Source organism: Pinus tabuliformis, chromosome 9 (assembly GCF_031772625.1).
Source record: "Pinus tabuliformis cultivar Carrire ecotype Pingquan chromosome 9, CPIR1, whole genome shotgun sequence".
Classification (NCBI taxonomy): Eukaryota; Viridiplantae; Streptophyta; class Pinopsida; order Pinales; family Pinaceae; genus Pinus; species Pinus tabuliformis.
In genome coordinates this window covers 1,531,904,399-1,531,925,129 of record NC_142307.1, presented here as the reverse complement: position 1 = coordinate 1,531,925,129, position 20,731 = coordinate 1,531,904,399, and the positions used below count along the sequence as shown (strand labels likewise).

General features: G+C 38.8%; 1 protein-coding gene across 1 annotated transcript; it reads right to left on the bottom strand.

The window, feature by feature from the left end:
• Nucleotides 1-18,786: 18,786 nt before the first annotated feature.
• LOC149154451 (uncharacterized) lies at nt 18,787-19,733 on the bottom strand. The gene has a single exon (XM_089440408.1). The coding sequence runs from the start codon at nt 19,548-19,550 to the stop codon at nt 18,993-18,995; it is 558 nt and encodes a 185-aa protein (XP_089296534.1). The 5' UTR covers nt 19,551-19,733; the 3' UTR covers nt 18,787-18,992.
• Nucleotides 19,734-20,731: the final 998 nt, after the last annotated feature.

Here is a 20,731-nt window from a genome sequence, read left to right as displayed (position 1 = left end):
TAGTTGTACCCGCAGATGCTGATCTGCTCAAGAAGTACAAGAAGGAGATGGCGAGAGCTAAGAGGTTCATTCTTGACGGGGTTTGAGATCATGTAGTACCCCATATAGCCAGCAAGGATACTGCTCGACATATGTGGGAAGCCTTAGCTACGATATACGAAGGATATTCTGAGCAGCAGCAGATGTACTTGGAGGAGAAGTTGAGATGCACAAGGATGAAGAAAGGGGAGCGAGTAGACCCCTTCCTTATGAGGCTTCAGGATGTATGGGACTAGGTGGATTCAATAGGATCATCACCCCAGCCCTCAGAGTTTGTACGATTGACGCTGAATAGCAAGAAGATTGGAAAGTTTTCGTCGAGAGAAACATGGACAGAGAAAAAATGACAGATTGGGAACCTGTATGGGGTGATCTGTAGCAAGAGGATATGAGGCGTGATTTGGTGAAGGCCACCATTAGTGGAAGTAGCAACATTGGTAGGAAGCACGTGAAGGAAGAGGAGGACATGGGCCTTGCATCAAAGGGGAAACAGGAGCATCATAGAAGAAAGAAGGGTATTTCGAAGATCAAGTGCTTCAGGTGTGGCGAGCTAGGCCACTACAACAATCAATGTCCTCTTAGAAAGAAGGACAAGGAGGAGAAGCAGGATTAGAAAGCTGCATCCGCAGAGATTGACAGACTGTCCTCCAGACTGGAGGAAGAGTTTTCTATGATTGCCAAGATGCCTCTAGGGGTGAGGTGGGGTGATATGGAGTTGTAGCCTCATAGAGCTACAGGATGGGTAGGATCTTTGAGGAGTCTACCTCTTGGATCAAGACCTTGCTACGGGAGCCCATAGTCAGCAGTAGCAGGATGGACTAGTATTAGTTGGTGTAGTCAGGTGCCAAAGTGACAGATGCAGTATCTAGTAGCAGTCGGATTCTGGGCAGCGCATAGCAGAGTTGGTAGCAGTTCAGTTGGCACAGAGCAGAGCCAGAAGCAGTGCAAAGGCTTTAGTGACAGCGTAAATACTAACAATAGTCAGAACTCAGGCAACAAATACATCATACTGAACACAATTGGTTCAATATTTTGGATGCTTTTCCGTTGTAGATGTTGCAGTTATAGCAACAACAAATGGAGAGAGGGTTGCAGTACATATGCATTTATTGACAATAGTTCAGCAGGGTCAACAATAACACATATGCAACTCATATCAGAGTTTCCTAGTAGTTGGTTGGCAGTGGAGCCAGACATCAACAACGCAACAAGAGATGGTGCAGAGACAAAGTGATGCTTCAGCAGGTTGCAACACTAGAGCACATTCCTCAATAAGAGGGAGTGTTGATTTCTGTAGCATCGGATGTGCTCTTGCATCAAGAATTATTAGAGAGGTTAAGACACATGTATTCTCCAACACCCAGAATTCGTTTGGCAAAATTCCACCTAGAGATGATTTAATTAAAATAATTAACTTTTTAAAATGGTTTCCTAAGTCTAAACTTAAAAAATCTGGTTAATTAAAGGGTATTAATTAAATCAGGTGTGAATATTTTAGAAGAAGATGAGGATCAACTCCCAGTTAATCTTAGCCCTTTATTATGTTTTAATCTTGGTTGTTGGAGATCCAATGGGAGATTATAAGAAGGAGTTCAATGGGCACTTGGAGAACACATCGAATGAGAGAATCAAATTTCTCAAGAGTAGCAACGTTGAGTTGCTGAGTGAGATCGAGTGATATTCTTGCAGTGAGGGTCAAGGATAGTAGCCCGGAGGAGATTTTTCTAGATCCAAAGAGTGTAAGGCAGAGAAGGCATAGAGAAATTTAGTGAGGCAGCGCAATGCCACACAGAGGCAACACAGAGCTTTAGAGGGAGTTCAAAATATAGCTGGGAGAGTCGAGATCCAGTGCCAAAAGCCGGGTGTGAGACCGAAGGGCCAAAAGGTTGAATTTCCAGACAAAAGGATATCAACAGAGAAGGTGATGCAGAGCCCAGCCAGTGTGAAACAAATATGCATAGGATTGACGCAGAGGTAGCATGGGGCCAACCAACCAACCCTTGATCATTGTCGGATCTCCCGAATGAGTGTGAGATTTTTCTCACTAACTCTTTGCCAGTTTTTTTCTCTGTATCGGATAGCTAGTTTGGGAATCCAACGATTTGTACTTAGAAACTACTGCATAATAATAAAACCCTCAGCTGCTGCACCAAGTTTTCCAAGTTGGATTTTTCCGGGAACATTGCCCAAAAACAACTGTGTATATGTGTGTGTGTTTATTTCTCTTCTGTGCCGTATTTAGTTTCCACAGTATTTTATTTTTTGTAGGCTGCAGTGTATGTATTTCAATATTTGCCTTAGAAATTTGCAAGTAAATTGTTCAAGTAATTTAACAAGTAGGAGAAATATCATCAGTTTTCTATAGTAGGAATCAGGTTACCTTTTTTTCATAGTTAAAGCCACCTCTTATTATTTAATAACTATCATTGATAATAGTTTGGATTCCCTATAAGGATTGCAGGAAGATGAGCTTATCCATTGTTAATTGAGGATCGTAAACATTCCTTACGAACCTATCAGCTAAAATTTGCCTGAGAGTATTAAAAGTTAGTGATGGTTATTTCAAATGTATTCCATAGTAATAATAGTTCTCTTGATGCACCTTCTGAATCTATGGCAATCAATTGGAAACCCATCCAACTGATAGAGGATATCTTTGAAACTAGCTCACTAGACTGATAGAGGCTATGTTTGAAACCAACTCACTAGAACATTTAGATTCCTAAGGCATTAAGACAATACATTTCTCCTTGATAATTTTATTTTTGAAAAGCCCATGTTTTCTTTTTCTTATTCAAGCCACTTATATTCCATGAGAGGACCTTCATTAAGAACTAAGTGGTGAGGGTGGAAACTTATCTATCATGAGAGATATTTGCCCAAAATTCACTAACATTTCCCCAACTCTTGCAAAAGTTGTTTATTTCTCCTCCTTCCTCACTTTCTATATTCTTTTAAGATTTTAGATATTTCTTTGAGAGTGCTATCCTTAAATCATAAGGATGTGGATGCAAAAATTTTACCTTTTGGAAGAAGACCTTGTTTATCTTTACTTTTGAGATGGAACATGTATTTTCCATCTTCTAATTCCCTAATGTCCTCTCAATCGAGCACCATATCCTCTTCTCCATCGACATTAGTATGGGTATTATTTTCATTCATTTTCCTTGGTTTGAGCTCTTCCTTAGAGCCCTTGTTGATATAATTGTCATACACATGAGGAGTTTGGATTTGGTTTTCTACCCCTACTTTATCCATGACCTCTTAAGATCCCTTGGAAAATGTTTCAAAGATGTTGCTATTAAATAATCCTTTGGGATTGATGCACTTTGATTCTCTTATTGGGCCTTCACTTGGAGGCGACTTTCTCAAAGACTTGTAGAAATTTTTCTACAATGATATTTGCAAGAGTTGGTGGTATGTTTATAGGAAAACCCCTGAAGAGATGGCCATTTTCATGGAATTTGCGAAAGTGAAAAGGGATATTCTCATAGTCAATAGTCTTGGTCCAAGTAGAGTCCTAGTAGCTTAAATAGATGGATTACATGAGGGCTTGGAAGATATTCATGTAAACACATATGCATGCATAAGAAGTATAACACCCTGTTTAGTGACTTTAAAATTTTTAACAAAGGATCCAAGGGAATTTCCAGTCCCTTCTAGTATTTGAGTGTCCCTATATTATTATGGAAAGGAATATAGATGGATTCAAATTGAGTGACTATAAAATATTCCTTATTGGTGATAAATTTTCAATCCAAAATTGGAGATAGATTCCTACTGAATTGAAGAAACATGGGCCATTCTCAAAGACATGCTCCTGATCTTCCAAATCAGTGAAGATGGCTATGAAAAACTCTTTGGATCCCATTTTAAGATCTATATGGAGTTTTTGTTTCAACCTAAAGTTGATCCACCATATTAAGGATCTCTCAATGGGCCAAATTTCCATAAAATTCTCAATAATATCATGGTCCTGCATATACTATATATATTCACTGATTCTTGATGAAGTTATCTTATATAGTAGGGGTTTTAACCACCTTAGGTATGCATCATCCCAAACCTCAAGGAGGTAGCTTTTCCTGGTTGTCTTGTTATAGATCGACATTGATCTATGTAACAATGTCAGAGTTTCCCTATGACATTCCTTACTTTACCCATGTTTTTATAATATTAATTTATTATTGGAATGCTAGCATGGAGAACCATGACTAGATGATATGATAATAAAACATTTAAAATTAATTTACTACCAACTAAAGGAAGGATTGTCTTACAAATCATTTGGGGGAAGCTTGCTTGCTTAAGTGCCTTGAAGGTCATGAACCCAACTTGAATTAAATGACTTGAGTCACTTGCAAATCATGAAATCTAATGCCTGATAGATTTTTTATGAGATGCAATTGGAAGAAAATCGATTGCGTGCCATGAACAACCCTGATCTAGCCTGCATTGAAGTCCGGAAATCTCTATTGGTTGATTCACCAACCGTGTTAATAGAAAATTTAAGAGATGGGATCGAGTAGTATAGGAATAGGACTACATCCATCTGTTGGCATTATGATTCAGGTTTGGCGCTATGGCATAGGTGTTGTACTTGATGGCAACTCACTCAAGTGGCAAATCTCTGTTCAGGCTCTCAAAATGATAGAAAATAAGGGATAGAAAATAAGGGGTTCGCAGGTACACCGTTCAAAAGGTGCGAGCCCGCGAGCACGCCATTCACAAAGTGCGGTCATGTTCGCAGGTTATCCGAACAGAAGGTGCGTACCCCCAATACACGCACTTTCATGCAGAGAAAAGCACACGCACGTGGGAAATCCTATGGTGGTCCATGGTATTTAGTCCGACGTATATGATCATATGGTTTTGGTCCATGGTATAGCATCTAAATTATTGAACCTCGGTTTTGGGTCCCTTGTATTGGTTTTCTATGGTTTTGATCCATGGTTTGAGTAAGGGCTTGCCTAAAAAAAGGAAAGGAGATCATTTAGCTAGTCACTTGTGAAATTTGAATATCTTAAGATCTGAAATGTTGGGTGAATGGTTTGAAAAGCTAGATTTAAATCAAGGTAAAATCTATAAATTGTAAGGCGGATCTATTGATAGGTCGTGATCTCTCTGGCGCATGATTAGATCTGTGGATTTGACTGTCTGTGGCACATTGGAGGACTGTTAATTTGCCTCTATTCGGAGGTCCGCAGGCGATCCACAGCGCAGGTGCTGGGGTACACAGTACAACAGAAGGCTCAGGTGTGGGGGTACACAGCACAACAGAAGGCGCAGGTGCGGGGGTCCGCAGCGCAGCAGAAGGTGCAGGTGCGGAGGTACGCAGAGCAGCAGAAAGCGCAGGTGCGGGGGTCCGCAGCGTAGCAGAAGGTGCAGGTGCGGGGGTCCGCAGCGCAGCAGAAGGTGCAGGTGCGGGGGTCCGCAGCGTAGAAGAAGGTGCAGGTGCGGGGGTCTGCAGCGCAGCAGAAGGTGCAGGTGCGGAGGTACGTAGAGCAGCAGAAGGTGCAGGTGCGGGGTTCGCAACGCAGCAGAAGGTGCAGGAGCGGAGGTACGCAGCGTAGCAGAAGGCGTAGGTGCGGGGGTCCGCAGCGCAGCAGACAGTGTAGGTGCAGAGCTGCGCAGTCCAGACACAGAATAGCTGCGGATATTCGCAGGTTTCTATTGGTGAAGTTGCAGACTTTTCTTAAAATATTTGTTGGCTCCCTTTTATCTATTGCTACAGAGTTCTGGGTTTCGATTACTGGTATTGCTTTTCTGGTTACTGTATTCTGAGAAGTTATTGGTTGATTCATTGGGTGATTGTAAAAGGAGAGTGGTTGATTCACATGTACTTGATGATTATTTGATGTTCATGGATCCAATTTGAAAATTTATGAAAAGTGGTCCTTGGAAGAAAAGAAGTAGGTCAACACCTACGTACTAGTAGTTCAGCTAGTACAAGAGCTAAGGGGGTTGTAGCTCCCTTCCAGGAGAGACTGGAAAACGAGAGAGGGTCGTAGCTCTCAGCAGGTTGCAGCCTGCGTACTGGTAAAGGACTGCACCAGTACAAAAAGATTGTAAAAGAAGTTTCTAATTGAAAGAAGATAAAGGCATATTGCAGCAGGTGGTTTTCACCCACATTGGGTTTCCACCTTATATCTGGTGTTCTTTGGTGTGACTATTTGTTTTCCTTGTTCTTGCTCATTATTATATGGTACTGACATACAAATTAATGATCAATATCTGAAGAATAAATTAAAGTATAAATATGGAAGATATATTGAAAAGAATTTGATAATACTGATTCACCCCCACCTCTCAGTATTATTTCCAACAATTGGTATCAGAGCAGGTCCTTCTGAAGAAGCTTGGTCGCTTGAAGGAAAATCCATCATCATGAGCAACTACGAGAGAGAAGCATCTATCAGGCCACCAATTTTTGATGGGTCAAACTTCGTATATTGGAAGGTAAGAGTTACTGCCTATCTTCAATCTCTTGGTACAGAAGTCTGGGACATGATAGATACAGGGTACACTTTTCCATCAGCAACTCCTACAGATCCAGCTGAGAAGAAGAAATATGAAACAAATGCAAAGGCTGTCAATACTCTATTAGGATGTCTATCTCAATCAGAATTCGTGAAGGTTATGCAGTATAAATCCGCAAAAGAAATATGGGACAAGATTGTTCTGAGCTATGAAGGAGATGAACAGGTAAAACGAGCAAAACTTCAAACCCTCAAAATTTAGTATGAAAATCTCAGAATGCACAATGATGAAAGTGTGGCTAACTATTTCCTTCGTGTAGATGAGATTGTTAATTGTATGAAAAATTTGGGTGAAGAAATAAAAGAGGCTGTTGTGGTTGAAAAGGTTCTAAGATCTTTTTCCCCTAGGTTTGAATCTAAAGTTTCTGCAATAGAAGAGAAAGAGAATCTACGAAACCTTACCATGTCACAGCTGCACGGAATTCTGACTGCTTATGAAATGAGGAAAGGAGGACCATCAGACAGGAGAGAAGCTATCTTCAAGGCTTCAGGCAAAGGAGATTACTATGAGTCAGGATACGTGTCAGAAGAAGAAGAAGAATCAAATTTTGTCAAAAACCTTCAACGGGGTGCTGGACGATTCCGAGGTAAGTTACCTTTCAAATGATTTGCTTGTGGAAGAGTCGGTCACTATGCTGCCAAATGTCCTCATAAGGATAAGATTGACAAGGGGAAGGACCCTGTTAGATGGAACAAGAAACAAAATGAAAATAAGAAAAGCTATTACACTCATGAAGATAGTGATGGACTTTCAAATAGTGACGAAGATGAACGAGGTAATAATTATAAACTTTTAATGGCTTTTGAAGATGATGATTACATGGATGCTATAGATGAAGAAGGTCTTTATGAAGAGATTTCTAAACTCAAAATTTGTTTAGAAGAGAAAAATGTGATTATTGATTCTCTGCAATGTCAACTGGCTGAAAGGGAAAAACATCATGAAAAATTGGAATGTGAAATTGTTGGTCTTAGAAAAGAGATTGAGAAAACAAAAGCTCTTAATCTTAAATTTGTTAAAGGATCTGAAACTCTGGATGAGATTATCAATGTGCAACGTTCTCCACTAATCAAGACAGGTCTGGGATATAATGGAGAAGCATCTCAAGCATCCACCTCCAAAAGCTATCTTGATGCAGCAAGAAGGAGCGAGCAAAGGCCTAATAGAAATCATCAGGGACAATTTACCTCAAGAATGAACAAAGACTATCAAGAAAATCAGGGGCAATCTACCTTAAGGACAAACAGAAGCCACAACCAGCCACAGGTAAAAGCTTCCCAATTTGCCTCAAGAATGGATGTCAGTAGAAACTACAATCGGTTGGTTGATAGATTTGATAATCGCAGGAGTTTCTTCAATGGCCAATGTTTCTCTTGCCATAACTTTGGTCACAAAGCAGCTCAATTTGTTGCCTATAAGACAATCATGACTAGAGAAGCTCAAAAATAAAGAAGTATGACTGGAATCACGAAAAGGACCTATAACAACTTTTCCGCCCTTGAAAGTGAAATTGAATGTTCTATTTGTAATAACTTTGGTCATGAAGATTCTGAATGCAGGAGCAGGTTTTGGAAGACAACTCAGAAGGAACAAACCTCAAATGCCAGAACATGGAGACTGAAGGAACCACAACCAGAAAGATGTGGGATAGCTTTATATGTTGAAGGACAGGAAAATCAATGGTACATCGACAGTGGATGTTCGAAGCATATGACAGGTGATAAAGAAAAACTTCAATCATATAGTGCTTTAGAAAAGGGAAAGAAAGTTTCTTTTGGAAACGATACCCTTGTAGTCATAAAAGGAAAAGGCACTGTTCAGTTGAAAGAAAAAGTCAAAGCTGGAAATGTTTTGTATGTTGATGGCTTGAAGCATAATCTACTGAGTGTCAGTCAGATGTGCGATCAAGGAACTGAGGTAATATTTCGATCAAATGGATGTAGTGTTCGTGATCTTGATACAGGAAAAACAATGATCAAAGGCATAAGAACTCCAAATAATTTATACATATTTGAAGAAGGACAACAACAATGCTATTTGAGCAAAAATGATGAACACTGGTTATGGCACCGAAGGTTGGGGCATCTAAGCTTTTCACAGAAAAGGAAAGCATGGAAGTACCAGACAGTTCGTGGTCTTCCAGACATCAGAATTCCATACAACACAATATACAAATCATGTCAGTTTGGTAAGCAAACGAGAACTAACTTCCCTGAGAAGGAAGGATAAGCTAGCAGGCCACTTGAACTTGTCCATACTGATGTATGTGGCCCATCTAGGAAAAGGTCACCTTGAGGAGAAGAATATTTCATATTATTCATTGATGACTTTTCCAGGATGTGTTGGATAGGACTTATGAAGCACAAAGATGAAGCCTTTGAAAAGTTCAAATCATTCAAAGCCTTGGTGGAGAACGAATCAGATCACAAAATCAAATGCCTCAGGTCTGATAGAGGTGGGGAGTTTACCTTGAATGAATTTTTCGACTTCTGTGAAGAACATGGAATAAGAAGGGAATTCTCTACAGCTAGGACTCCTCGGCAAAATGGAGTAGTGGAAAGGATGAACAGAACGGTTCAACAAATGGCTCGTGCTATGCTTGATGAGTCTGGAACTCCCGCAACCTTCTGGGGTGAAGCTGCATTTGCTGCAATTGTTATTCTCAACAAAACAAATGTCCGGGTGAACAGCACTCAAACTCCTCATGAGCTCTGGTATGGTGAGACTCCTTCGGTAAAACATTTCAAAATTTTTGGAAGCAAATGCTATATTAAGAATAATGATGAACATCTTGGCAAATTTGAACCTAGAGCAGATGAAGGCATTCTCCTTGGTTATTCTCCCCACAACAAAGCATACAAGTGTTACAATAAAAGACTTGGAAGAATTGTTGACAGCATTGATGTAGTGGTTGATGAAGAAGGAAACATTCCTAGGCAAGTAAATTATGAAAATATCGAAGAGGATGAAGTCCATCCTTCAAATCAGACTGATGATGAAAAAGAACCTCAAGAGGCACCAGAGGAACAGATAAGGATAGAAGAGAAGACTCCATCCAGGTACGTTCAGAAGAATCATCCAGAATCTCAAATTTTGGGGCAGAAAGAGGCAGGTATACAAACAAGAAGAACAATTGCAGAAGCCTCAAGCTATTTGGCATTGCTCTCCTCCACTGAACCACAAAATGTAAAAGAGGCATGCAAAGATGAATGCTGGGTCAAGGCAATGGATGAAGAACTTGAGCAGATCGAAAAGAATAACACTTGGGAGTTGGTTCCTAGACCAAAAGATAAGAATGTTATAGGGACAAAATGGATCTTTAAAAACAAGTTGAATGAAAATGGGGAAGTGATTAGAAACAAGGCCAGACTTGTTTGTAAAGGGTATGCTCAATAAGAAGGAATAGACTTTGAAGAAACTTTTTCTCCCGTTGCTAGACTTGAGGCCATCCGAATGTTCCTCTCTTAAGCTTTCAGAAGTTCAAAGTATTTCAAATGGACGTGAAATCAACCTTTCTGAATGGAGACTTAGAAGAAGAAGTGTACATTGAGCAACTAGATGGTTTCATTCTTGGGAATGATCCAAATCTTGTATGCAGACTAAAAAAGGCTCTCTATGGTCTTAAACAGGCTCCAAGGGCTTGGTACTACCGTTTGGACAAATATCTTCATCAACAAGTTTTTTCAAAAGGATCAGCAGATAGCAATCTTTATATAAAAATTGAAAATGACAAATTGCTAATACTTGTTGTGTATGTAGATGATATTATCTTTGGCAGCAATGAAGAAGCTATGAGTCAAAGCTTTGCCTTGGTGATGCAGAAAGAATTTGAAATGTATTTGCTTGGAGAACTGACATATTTTCTTGGATTGCAAATCCAACAAAATGAAGGCGATATCTTTTTGTCTCAAACCAAGTACCTCAAGCAGATTTTGAAGAAGTATGGCATGGAAGATTCAAAAGCAGTTTGTACACCTATGGTTACAGGATGCAGCCTCAGTGCAAATGATGAATCTGCAGCAGTGCATCAACCAACCTATAGATCCATGATTAGAAGTCTGCTTTATTTGACAGGTACCCGACCAGATATCATGCACGCAGTGGGAATAGTTGGAAGATTTCAGGCAAATCCAAAGGAAACTCATCTTCAGGGAGTTAAGAGAATCTTCAAGTACCTTCAAGGAACTCCAAACTATGGCTTATGGTATCCTAGAGATACAGATCTCACACTTCATGCTTATACAGATGCAGATTGGGCTGGAAGCGTGGATGACAGGAAAAGCACTAGTGGGGGTGCATTCTTCATGGGTTCCAGATTAGTATCTTGGTTCAACAAGAAACAGAGTTCAATGCTTTATCTACAACTGAAGCAGAGTATGTGGCTGCTGCATCTTGTTGCACACAACTTCTTTGGATGATGCAAACCTTGTAGGACTTTCAAATCACTTGTACTCCACCTATCTCCATCCTATGTGATAATACAAGTGCTATCAGCATTTCAAATAACCCAGTCACGCATTCAAAGACCAAGCATATACCTATCAAATATCATTTTCTTCGGGAACAAGTGCTTGAACAAAAATTCAAGTTGGAGTATGTTCCTTCTAAGGAACAAGTTGCTGATATACTCACCAAACCACTGCCCAGGGAGACCTTTGAATACCTTAGGCAAAAGCTGGGGGTAGTTGATGCATCATCTTGTTGTTGAATCTTATCTGTTTCAGAGATTGTTGGTTGTACGCGAGTTTCATATGGGGTATATGCGTACATTCGCTGGTTTATGGATTGGTCAAAGACCATCTGGCACAGGTTCAGGGGGAGCATTTATTCTTCTAATAATACATTGTTGGCATTATTATAGAAGATCTTGGAGGAGAAAGTTCAGAAGGATGCTGATCTGAATATTGTTGCTAATGTTTTGTCTCTATGTCTTATATCTCTTTTGTCAAGGTCATTTATGGTGTATGGTGGATTATGGTTCTTCTTGAAGAAATTTTCTTTTACAGATCTGGCCTACAGTCAGGGGGAGCATGATCAGCACAACAGAGTAGAGTTTTCAGCATGTTCTCAGGGGGAGCATAACCCTTTGCCCTTGATGACAAAGGGGGAGAATGACTTTGAGGATCTTGGGGTTGCCATCAAGTCCAAAGGGGGATATTGTTGGCATTATGATTCAGGTTTGGCGCTATGGCACAGGTGTTGTACTTGATGGCAACTCACTCAAGTGGCAAATCTCTGTTCAGGCTCTCAAAATGATAGAAAATAAGGGGTTCGCAGGTACATCGTTCAAAAGGTGCGGGCCCGCAGGCACGCCATTCACAAAGTGCGGTCATGTCCGCAGGTTATCTGAACAGAAGGTGCAGACCCCCAGTACACGCACTTTCATGCAGAGAAAAGCACACGCACATGGGAAATCCTATGGTGGTCTGTGGTATTTAGTCCAACGTATATGATCATATGGTTTTGGTCCGTGGTATAACATCTAAATTATTGAACCCCGGTTTGGGGTCCCTTGTATTGGTTTTCTATGGTTTTGATCCATGGTTTGAGTAAGGGCTTGCCTATAAAAAGGAAAAGAGATCATTTGGCTAGTCACTTGTGAAATTTGAATATCTTAAGATCTGAAATGTTGGGTGAACGGTTTGAAAAGCTAGATTTAAATCAAGGTAAAATCTATAAATTGTAAGGCGGATCTATTGATAGGTCGTGATCTCTCTGGCGCATGATTAGATCTGTGGATCTGACTGTCTGTGGCACATTGGAGGACTGTTAATTTGGCTCTATTCGGAGGTCCGCAGGCGATCCACAGCGCAGGTGCGGGGGTACGCAGTGCAGCAGAAGGCTCAGGTGCGGGGGTACGCAGCGCAGCAGAAGGCGCAGGTGCGGGGGTCCGCAACACAACAGAAGGTGCAGGTGCGGAGGTACGCAGAGCAGCAGAAGGCGCAGGTGCGGGGGTCCACAGCGCAACAGAAGGTGCAGGTGCGGGGGTCCGCAGCGCAGCAGAAGGCGCAGGTGCGGGGGTCCGCAGCGTAGCAGAAGGTGCAGGTGCGGAGGTACGCAGAGCAGCAGAAGGCGCAGGTGCGGGGTCCGCAGCGCAGCAGAAGGTGCAGGAGCGGAGGTATGCAGTGCAGCAGAAGGCGTAGGTGCGGGGGTCCGCAGCGCAGCAGACAGTGCATGTGCGAAACTGCGCAGTCCAGACATAGAAGAGCTGCGGATATTCACAGGTTTCTATTGGTGAAGTTGCGGACTTTTCTTAAAATATTTGTTGGCTGCCTTTTATCTATTGCTGCAGAGTTCTGGGTTTAGATTACTGGTATTTCTTTTCTGGTTACTGCATTCTGAGAAGTTATTGGTTGATTCATTAGGTGATTGTAAAAGGAGAGTGGTTGATTCACATGTACTTGATGATTATTTGATGTTCATGGATCCAGTTTGAAAATTTATGAAAAGTGGTCCTTGGAAGAAAAGAAGTAGGTCAGCACCTACGTACTAGTAGTTCAGCTAGTACAAGAGCTAAGGGGGTTGTAGCTCCCTTCCAGGAGAGACTGGAAAACGAGAGAGGGTTGTAGCTCTCAGCAGGTTGCAGCGTGCGTATTGGTAAAGGACTGCACCAGTACAAAATCATTGTAAAAGAAGTTTCTAATTGAAATAAGATAGAGACATATTGCAGTAGGTGGTTTTCACCCACATTGGGTTTCCACCTTATATCTGGTGTTCTTTGGTGTGACTATCTGTTTTCCTTGTTCTTGCTCATTATTATATGGTACTGACATACAAATTAATGATCAATATCTGAAGAATAAATTAAAGTATAAATCTGGAAGATATATTGAAAAGAATTTGATAACACTGATTCACCCCCCCCCTCTCAGTGTTATTTCCAACACCATCCATATCTCTTACTGATCGTGGCCAAGGACGACTTCCTCAGGAAGAAGAGGAGATTGGTAGAAGAATGTTTGGGGAGTCAAGAAAAAACATTGGTCACAGGGAGATAGGGAAGTTTTTCATTAATTGATTTTTTTTGTCCTTCTTGGTCATTGGTCGAGGGTGTGAGATTTTTCTCTTAATCTGTCTCACTAGAGAACAAAAGATGTTCAAAGTTGAGCATGGAATTGTCAAGAAATGAATGCATAATACATAATAATTGTGGAGTTGTTTGATTAGCCTTGTGTTTGATTTCAACTGTTGTAAAATTTTGATGAAGCTTGTGAATGAGCTAAGAGAAGAGTGGGTCACTGTGGTTTTATTGTTAGACAATAGTAATAAACCACTAAGATAGTGGACTCCACCTTCTAATTTTTTAGCCACGCCTTCGGTGTGAAATCCATGAGTAAGAAACACCTCAGATTGTGGATTCAGCTCGGGGGTGGTCAGTTGCAAGAAAGTTGCAGTGTCGTTGACGTGTGGTAGGGTGGAGAGTAAAAGCATATGCTTTAGTTGCCAACCATCTTAACCACCCATATACGTTAAGAGCATTTATATGTTTGAATTATGAACTGGGATGTTCCATGATATGCCTATGTTTGGTACAAGATCTGGCATATCTCTGAATGTTAATTAATTTCTAGACTGTGCCCATCAATGTTTAGTTCATGATTGATGTAATAAATTGTGTTTATGTTCTCCCTTTCTCTCTCATTTGACGAAAAAGGCTTATGAATATATATATAGCTTAGATTGGTTAGAGGATTTGAGATGTTTGAAGATGGACTGTAACTCTGCTTGTGATTTCTTGCAAATATGTGTGTTTTCATTTAATTGTTATCATAGTTCTTTAAATAAGTTTAACTAGTTTAAGTTTAATTGTTATTATGCATAGAGAAATTGGGGTTTGGGGAAGTCACCCCTTTTGTTTTGCAGAACCTCGAACATTCATGTTCTAATGGTTGCTAGGATTGATGCAATGGAGTGATCCACATACATATATACATATATGCATATAGAAGGGCTCAACACCAAGGGGTTGAAGTGAAACCTCTCCCCATCAGAATTATGACTAGTGGGCCCGATTGGGTTGTCGAACCCTGGGGAAATCACTTGGACTTGTACATGGAGAGGCCCGATGCTGATGGGATGATATCGGTCATAGACCATTGGCCATAAAATTTACATGCATGAGGAGGTAAGGAAACCCTTGATTCCGGGATGCCATGGCTTGGGGTGATGTGGCACAGGGGGTGGACCCTACTCTTAGATCTTAGACCTTGACACTTTTACCTGAAGCAATTTTTGAGGGAGGTGAGGAGGAAAACCCCGATACCAAGGCGCCGAGATGACGTGGGCTAGTAGGCTTCACCTTAGGCACCCAGTATAAATGATTGAAGCCATGGGTCTTAGACCTCAAACCTCAACGTTTGTAATTGAAGTTGGAATGAAAATGAGGTAAGGAGAGTCGATGCTAAGGAGACGATTCAATGGAGGTTCTAGTTTTGGAACCACATGGTCTAGCCATTGTCACTGCCATAGATTTCCAAAATATTAACCTTGCAATGAGGTTCCAGCCAAGTTTCCAGCTCGTGGAACCATGCAATTGGGTCACCAACCATTGCCATGATCAGATTGTTGGACTTATAATAGGCGGCGTCAATGATGAAAGGGCCGATTTGGTCGAGGTTCTAATGTGGGAACTTTGCCCACTCGGAGTTTCTTGTTACCTATTGTGTGTTGTGGGTGAGAACATGAAAGAGCAAACGTGTCAGTATAACTTGGACTGGGTATTGTGGGCCCTGAAGGAATGACACATCAGGCTAATGCTAGCGTAATGAAGTTTACGTGGGTGCTAAGTAAGCGATGTGATGACATGGCCTCTTTTAATGGACTAAACTTCTAACAAGCATAAATTTTGATCTAGAACTCAGATTGAGATAAATTTCATATCGTTGGAAAGTGCTTAGTGAGCTGATTACATTGGTAGTGTCAGACTTAAATTCTAGACTTTGCAAAAATGAAATTGTGTGACCCCACCTTCATAGCAAACCTTAGAGGTTGGGTTAAACAAACTGGTAGAGGGAGTGTTCCATTCCCGCCCCTCCCATTCTAGATTAACTTAGCATTACTTTGCTTTTGTCATAGTTTTCCAGTGAGTTCTTATATGGATTTCACCCTTCTCTAACCAAGGTGTTACAAAAAGATAGAGCAATGCCCCCTCCTCCAATAACCATCATTATAACATACACCAAACCTTAGAAATTTTATACTTAAACCTTAAATGCTAATATAATTATTCCTAATTTTAATTTATTATATCAATTTAAACATAAAAATAAATAAAAATAATTAAATTACATTTTATTTTAATATCTATTATTATTTTTAATTAATTTATTAATTTATCATTATAAAATTATTATTGTTATTATTTAATAATTAATTCCATCTAAATTATATTAAATCAATCTAATTTAATTAACCCAAAGCGCTTCCCTTTCTTCATCATCTTCCATCTTCTGAAGTTCTATCGTGCCTAATCTTCCTTCGCCTTTTAAGCTCATCATTCTTATAGACATTATAGAAAGATTGTTATTAAAATTTATTTGAAAGATTATTGACTATGTATAAATAGTTAAATATATGATAAATAATGGATAACAAGTATTATATAGGTAATTTAGAAAATAATAATAATAATATTAAATTTTAAAACAAATGTTGAGTTATTTTTATTCAAAATGCAAAACTGAAAATGAATAAATATCATTTATTTATAAGCAAATTAAACATAAAATTATTATAATATTTTTTTAATTAATTTTTTTTTATAATTTTAACCAAATCAATGTAATTTCACAAAATAGAACATAAAATTATTATAATATTTTTCTTATTTAAATTATTTTTTATAATTTTAAACCAAATCAATGTAATTCACAAAATGGTCTTAAAATTATTATAATATTTTTTTTATTTAAATTATTTTTTATAATTTTAAACCAAATCAATGTAATTCACAAAATGATCTTAAAACACGTGACTGTTCCTGAAAATTTTAATAAATAAAAACATCAAATAAGGATGAAAAACTGTTGTCTCACCCTTACTAAATAAAAAAAACTTGCCAAAATAAGAATGAGCAGTTAGCAGCTCCACACAATTATATATATAGAAACTGATAAAGCGAAAGAATGAGTTAACAGCTCCACACAAATATATTTATAGAAACTGATAAGGCGAAAGAATAAGCAGTTAGCAGCTCCACACAAATATATTTATAGAAACTGAAAAAGCGAAAGAATGAGCAGTTAGCAGCTCCACACAAATATATTTATAGAAACTGAAAAAGCGACCGATCAATTATTGATTGCATGAGTGAGATCATTCACAGGTCACAGATGGAGTGAATGATAAAGCAAGGGTGTATAATAAAAGGCAGAATCTTATCACAAAGATCATGGGGTACTAGGCTTTCCTCCTTTGGCCAACCATGGCCGGCACAAAGTTGGCCACACAGTGGAATAGAAATTCGGATAATAGAAAGAAGATTCCAAAGATTCCACTTTTTTCCTTTTCAACTGTACCATCAAAAATACAAACAACATTGTCTTCTTCTTGTTGCAGCCAATTCTTCTGGATTCTACTCTGCTTTACTATGAGTAATACCAGAGATATTTACCATACAGTGAATACCAACAAAGATATTTGCAGAACATGACAAGGAAAAATAAAGATGAGAAATAATGGAGAAGGAATATTTTGGGGGTAAAATGCATTGTCATATTTACTCTGTAGTGGATACCAGGAAAAAATATTTGCAAGAGAAATGATAGAGCTTTTGTGCAGAAATGATAGAATCTTTGTGGGGGACTAAAATGCATTGAGATGAGTGAAATTATTTATTATTTAATATTTTTTATTCTTGTAGATAGAATTCTGGAGCTGAATTGTATAAATAGATTGAAACGGTTTACTATACTATGAATAGATGTGAAAATCTGTATTAGGTTGAAATGATCTATAATATGAATAACTGTGAAAATTAATTTTTTCTCAAAGTTTTCCAATTAATATTTACTTTACGGTGAATAATAGAAAAAATATTTACAGAGAGATGATAGAGTTTTTGGAGGGAGTGAAAAGTATGAGAATGGTGGATGTTATTTAATATAATTGTAGATTGAAATTTAGATAGAATTCTGAACCTGAAATGTGTAACTGGTTGAAAAGATTTACTATCTACAATATAAATAACTATGAAATCTGTACGAGGCTGAAATGATTTATAATATGAATAACTGTGAAAATCTATATTCAAATTCTTAAAGATTCTCCTTCGAATTGATATTTACTCTATCTTGAATACCAAAAAATATTTATAGGGAGAAATGATGAGTTTGTCTGGAGAGTGATACTCTACCTTAAATACCAGAAAAATATATTTACAGGGAGAAATGATGAGTTTTTCTGGAGAGTGATACTCTACCTTAAATACCAGAAAAATATTTTTGGGGGAGAAATGATGAGTTTTTCTGGAGAGTGAAATGTATTGAGAAACTAACCTTATTTAATAGGTCAGATTCTGGTAGATAGAATTTTAGAGTTGAACTGTATAAACAGGTTAAAATGATTTATGATATACAATATGAACAACTATGAAAATTTACACTAAATTATAAGACAATCTATAATATGAACCCCTGTGAAAATAGACATTTAGATTCTTCTCCATTCAGCTGATATTTACTCTACTGAATACTGGAAAAAGTATTTACATTTAGATTCTTCTCCATTCAGCTGATATTTACTCTACTGAATACTGGAAAAAGTATTTACAGGAAAAATGATGAGTTTTTCTAGGGAGTGAAATGTATTGAGAATGGCTAAAATTATTTAATATCTCAGATTCTTGTAGATAGAATTCTGGAGCAGAACTATATAAGTAGTCTGAAAAGCCATCTACAATATGCATAACAAACGATAGAACATTCAAATTCTGTGAAAATCTGCATTAAAGCTGAAACGATGTAACATTCAAATTCTTCCAGATTCAACTGATATTTACTCTACAGTGAACACCAAAAAAAAAAAATTTACAGGGAGAAATGATGAGTTTGTCTAGGAAGTAAAATGCATTGAGAATGGCTGATGATATTTAATATCTCAGATCCTTGTAAATAGAATTCTGGAGCTGAACTGTATAAGTAAGCTCAAATAAGATCTATAATATGAAAAGCTATAAAAATCAAATAAGCTCAAATAAGATCTATAATATGAAAAGCTATAAAAATCAAATAAGATCTATAATATGAAAAGCTATAAAAATCTGTATTGCTGAAACTATCTATAATATCAACAATTATGAAAATCTGCATTCAGATTCTTCCTATTCTTTCTGTCCAGCTTATCATGTATAATATGAACCGCTGTGAAATTTATATTCAGATTCTTCCGGAATCCTCCTCCTCAGCTGTCTATATTCAGATTCTTCCGGATTCCTCCTCCTCCAGCTTATCATTGCCGGCCGTTTCTCCGCTGATTTTGAGATCAGACTTGGGAGTAATGCATTTGAACATTGCATCGTCCTTTTGCTCTTCTTGCTGCTGCACCAGCTGTAGCTTGAGACGGCCATCACAGCGCCATGCATGCAGGACTTCATGCGAGGGAACCTTGAATTCCTGCAAAACGAATCTACCGTCCCTCTTATACGATTTCATCATCATACACGGCTGTCCGTTCCTCGCTAGCGACGGCAACGGCGGGGGGAAGTTCTTGGCCGCGGTGGCCCTGGGCGCGCGGCCAGTAATAATCGGATTCTTGAACCCGTGCGCATTATTATCATTACTAATTACCTGACCATCGCCACGGAAATGCTCTCGGTCATCCGCGTCCGGCTTCTCGGATTTGAAGGATTCGATCCTGGGGCTGCTGGACGCGGTGCTGTCGGTTTCGTCCGAGCTCTCGAACCCGAGACCTTCTGTGCAGAACTGGAGCGCCTCTGTGTGTTTGGGAGACCCGGCGATTCTCTGAGAATTCATCAATCCGGAGGCCGAGGAAACCAAAAATTTACAGAAACCAACGATGGGAACCCAAAATTTAGTGAAGCAATGGGAGAATTCGACACAAAGCTGATGCCTGACAAGAATTACAAGCCATGGTGAGTACGGAATGGTGGCTCATATGTAGAGGCAGTAGAATCTGGGTTGTGGTGGGAGATTAATTTAATTTGGCGAGTAAATTTAATTCCTGTTGAATGGCGATACGTGGTGTTCATGTGACAAAGGTACAGCCGCGTCTAGCGGTAAGGAAGCCACTGACAGCGTGACACGTGACACCCGGCCGGGCGGTGACCGTCCGGCTGGCCACAGCCTAGCACCTTAATCTTCTACCATTCTGGGGGGTGTTGATGTCCTGGCGTTTAATGGTTATGTGGCCATGGTGACGCTAATTCCAACAAGTAATATAAAATAATGTTGACACGTGGACAAAGGATATTGTTGACTAAGCTTGTGTTTACACTGATTACTTAAGGTATTCGAGATATTTCATGTCGAGGTGGGTCTGAGTCGTCAAATAACTTTTGGACGTAATATGAAATAATGTTGACACGTGGACAAAGGATATTGTTGACTAAGCTTGTGTTTACACTGATTACTTAAGGTATTCGAGATATTTGATGTCGAGGTGGGTCTGAGTTGTCAAATAACTTTTGGACGTAATTTTTTTTTTCCTTTCAATATGAGGAGGATAGTATGAAACAATTCAATGATGTGATTGCAGTAGCGGTAGGCTATTTGTTTTTGAGGGTTTTTTTTGGTATTTTTTCAGCTACAAGTTGAGTTGTTTTTAGTTTGATTTTTTTTGGAAGTTCTTCCAAGAATTTGATAGGTTTGTCTTTGGTAGTTTATTTGTTTTGTTCTTCAGAAAGTTTTTTTGGTTTATATTTTTTTTAATAATTTGATAGGGATTTCTCATTGTAATTTGATGAGTAAACTTTTCGCAATCTATTTTATTAAGAGTTTTCATGGTTCTGAATTCATTTTCAACAACAAAAATTAAAATTTAAACAACAAAAATTCCAATAAATTCATAAGAAAAACTCCAAAACTTAACATGTTTGGATGTAATTCTTTTTTTCAATAAATTATATTGATATGAGAGAGGATAGTATGAAATAATTCAATGATGTGATTCCAATGAGGGAAGATATTATAAATTT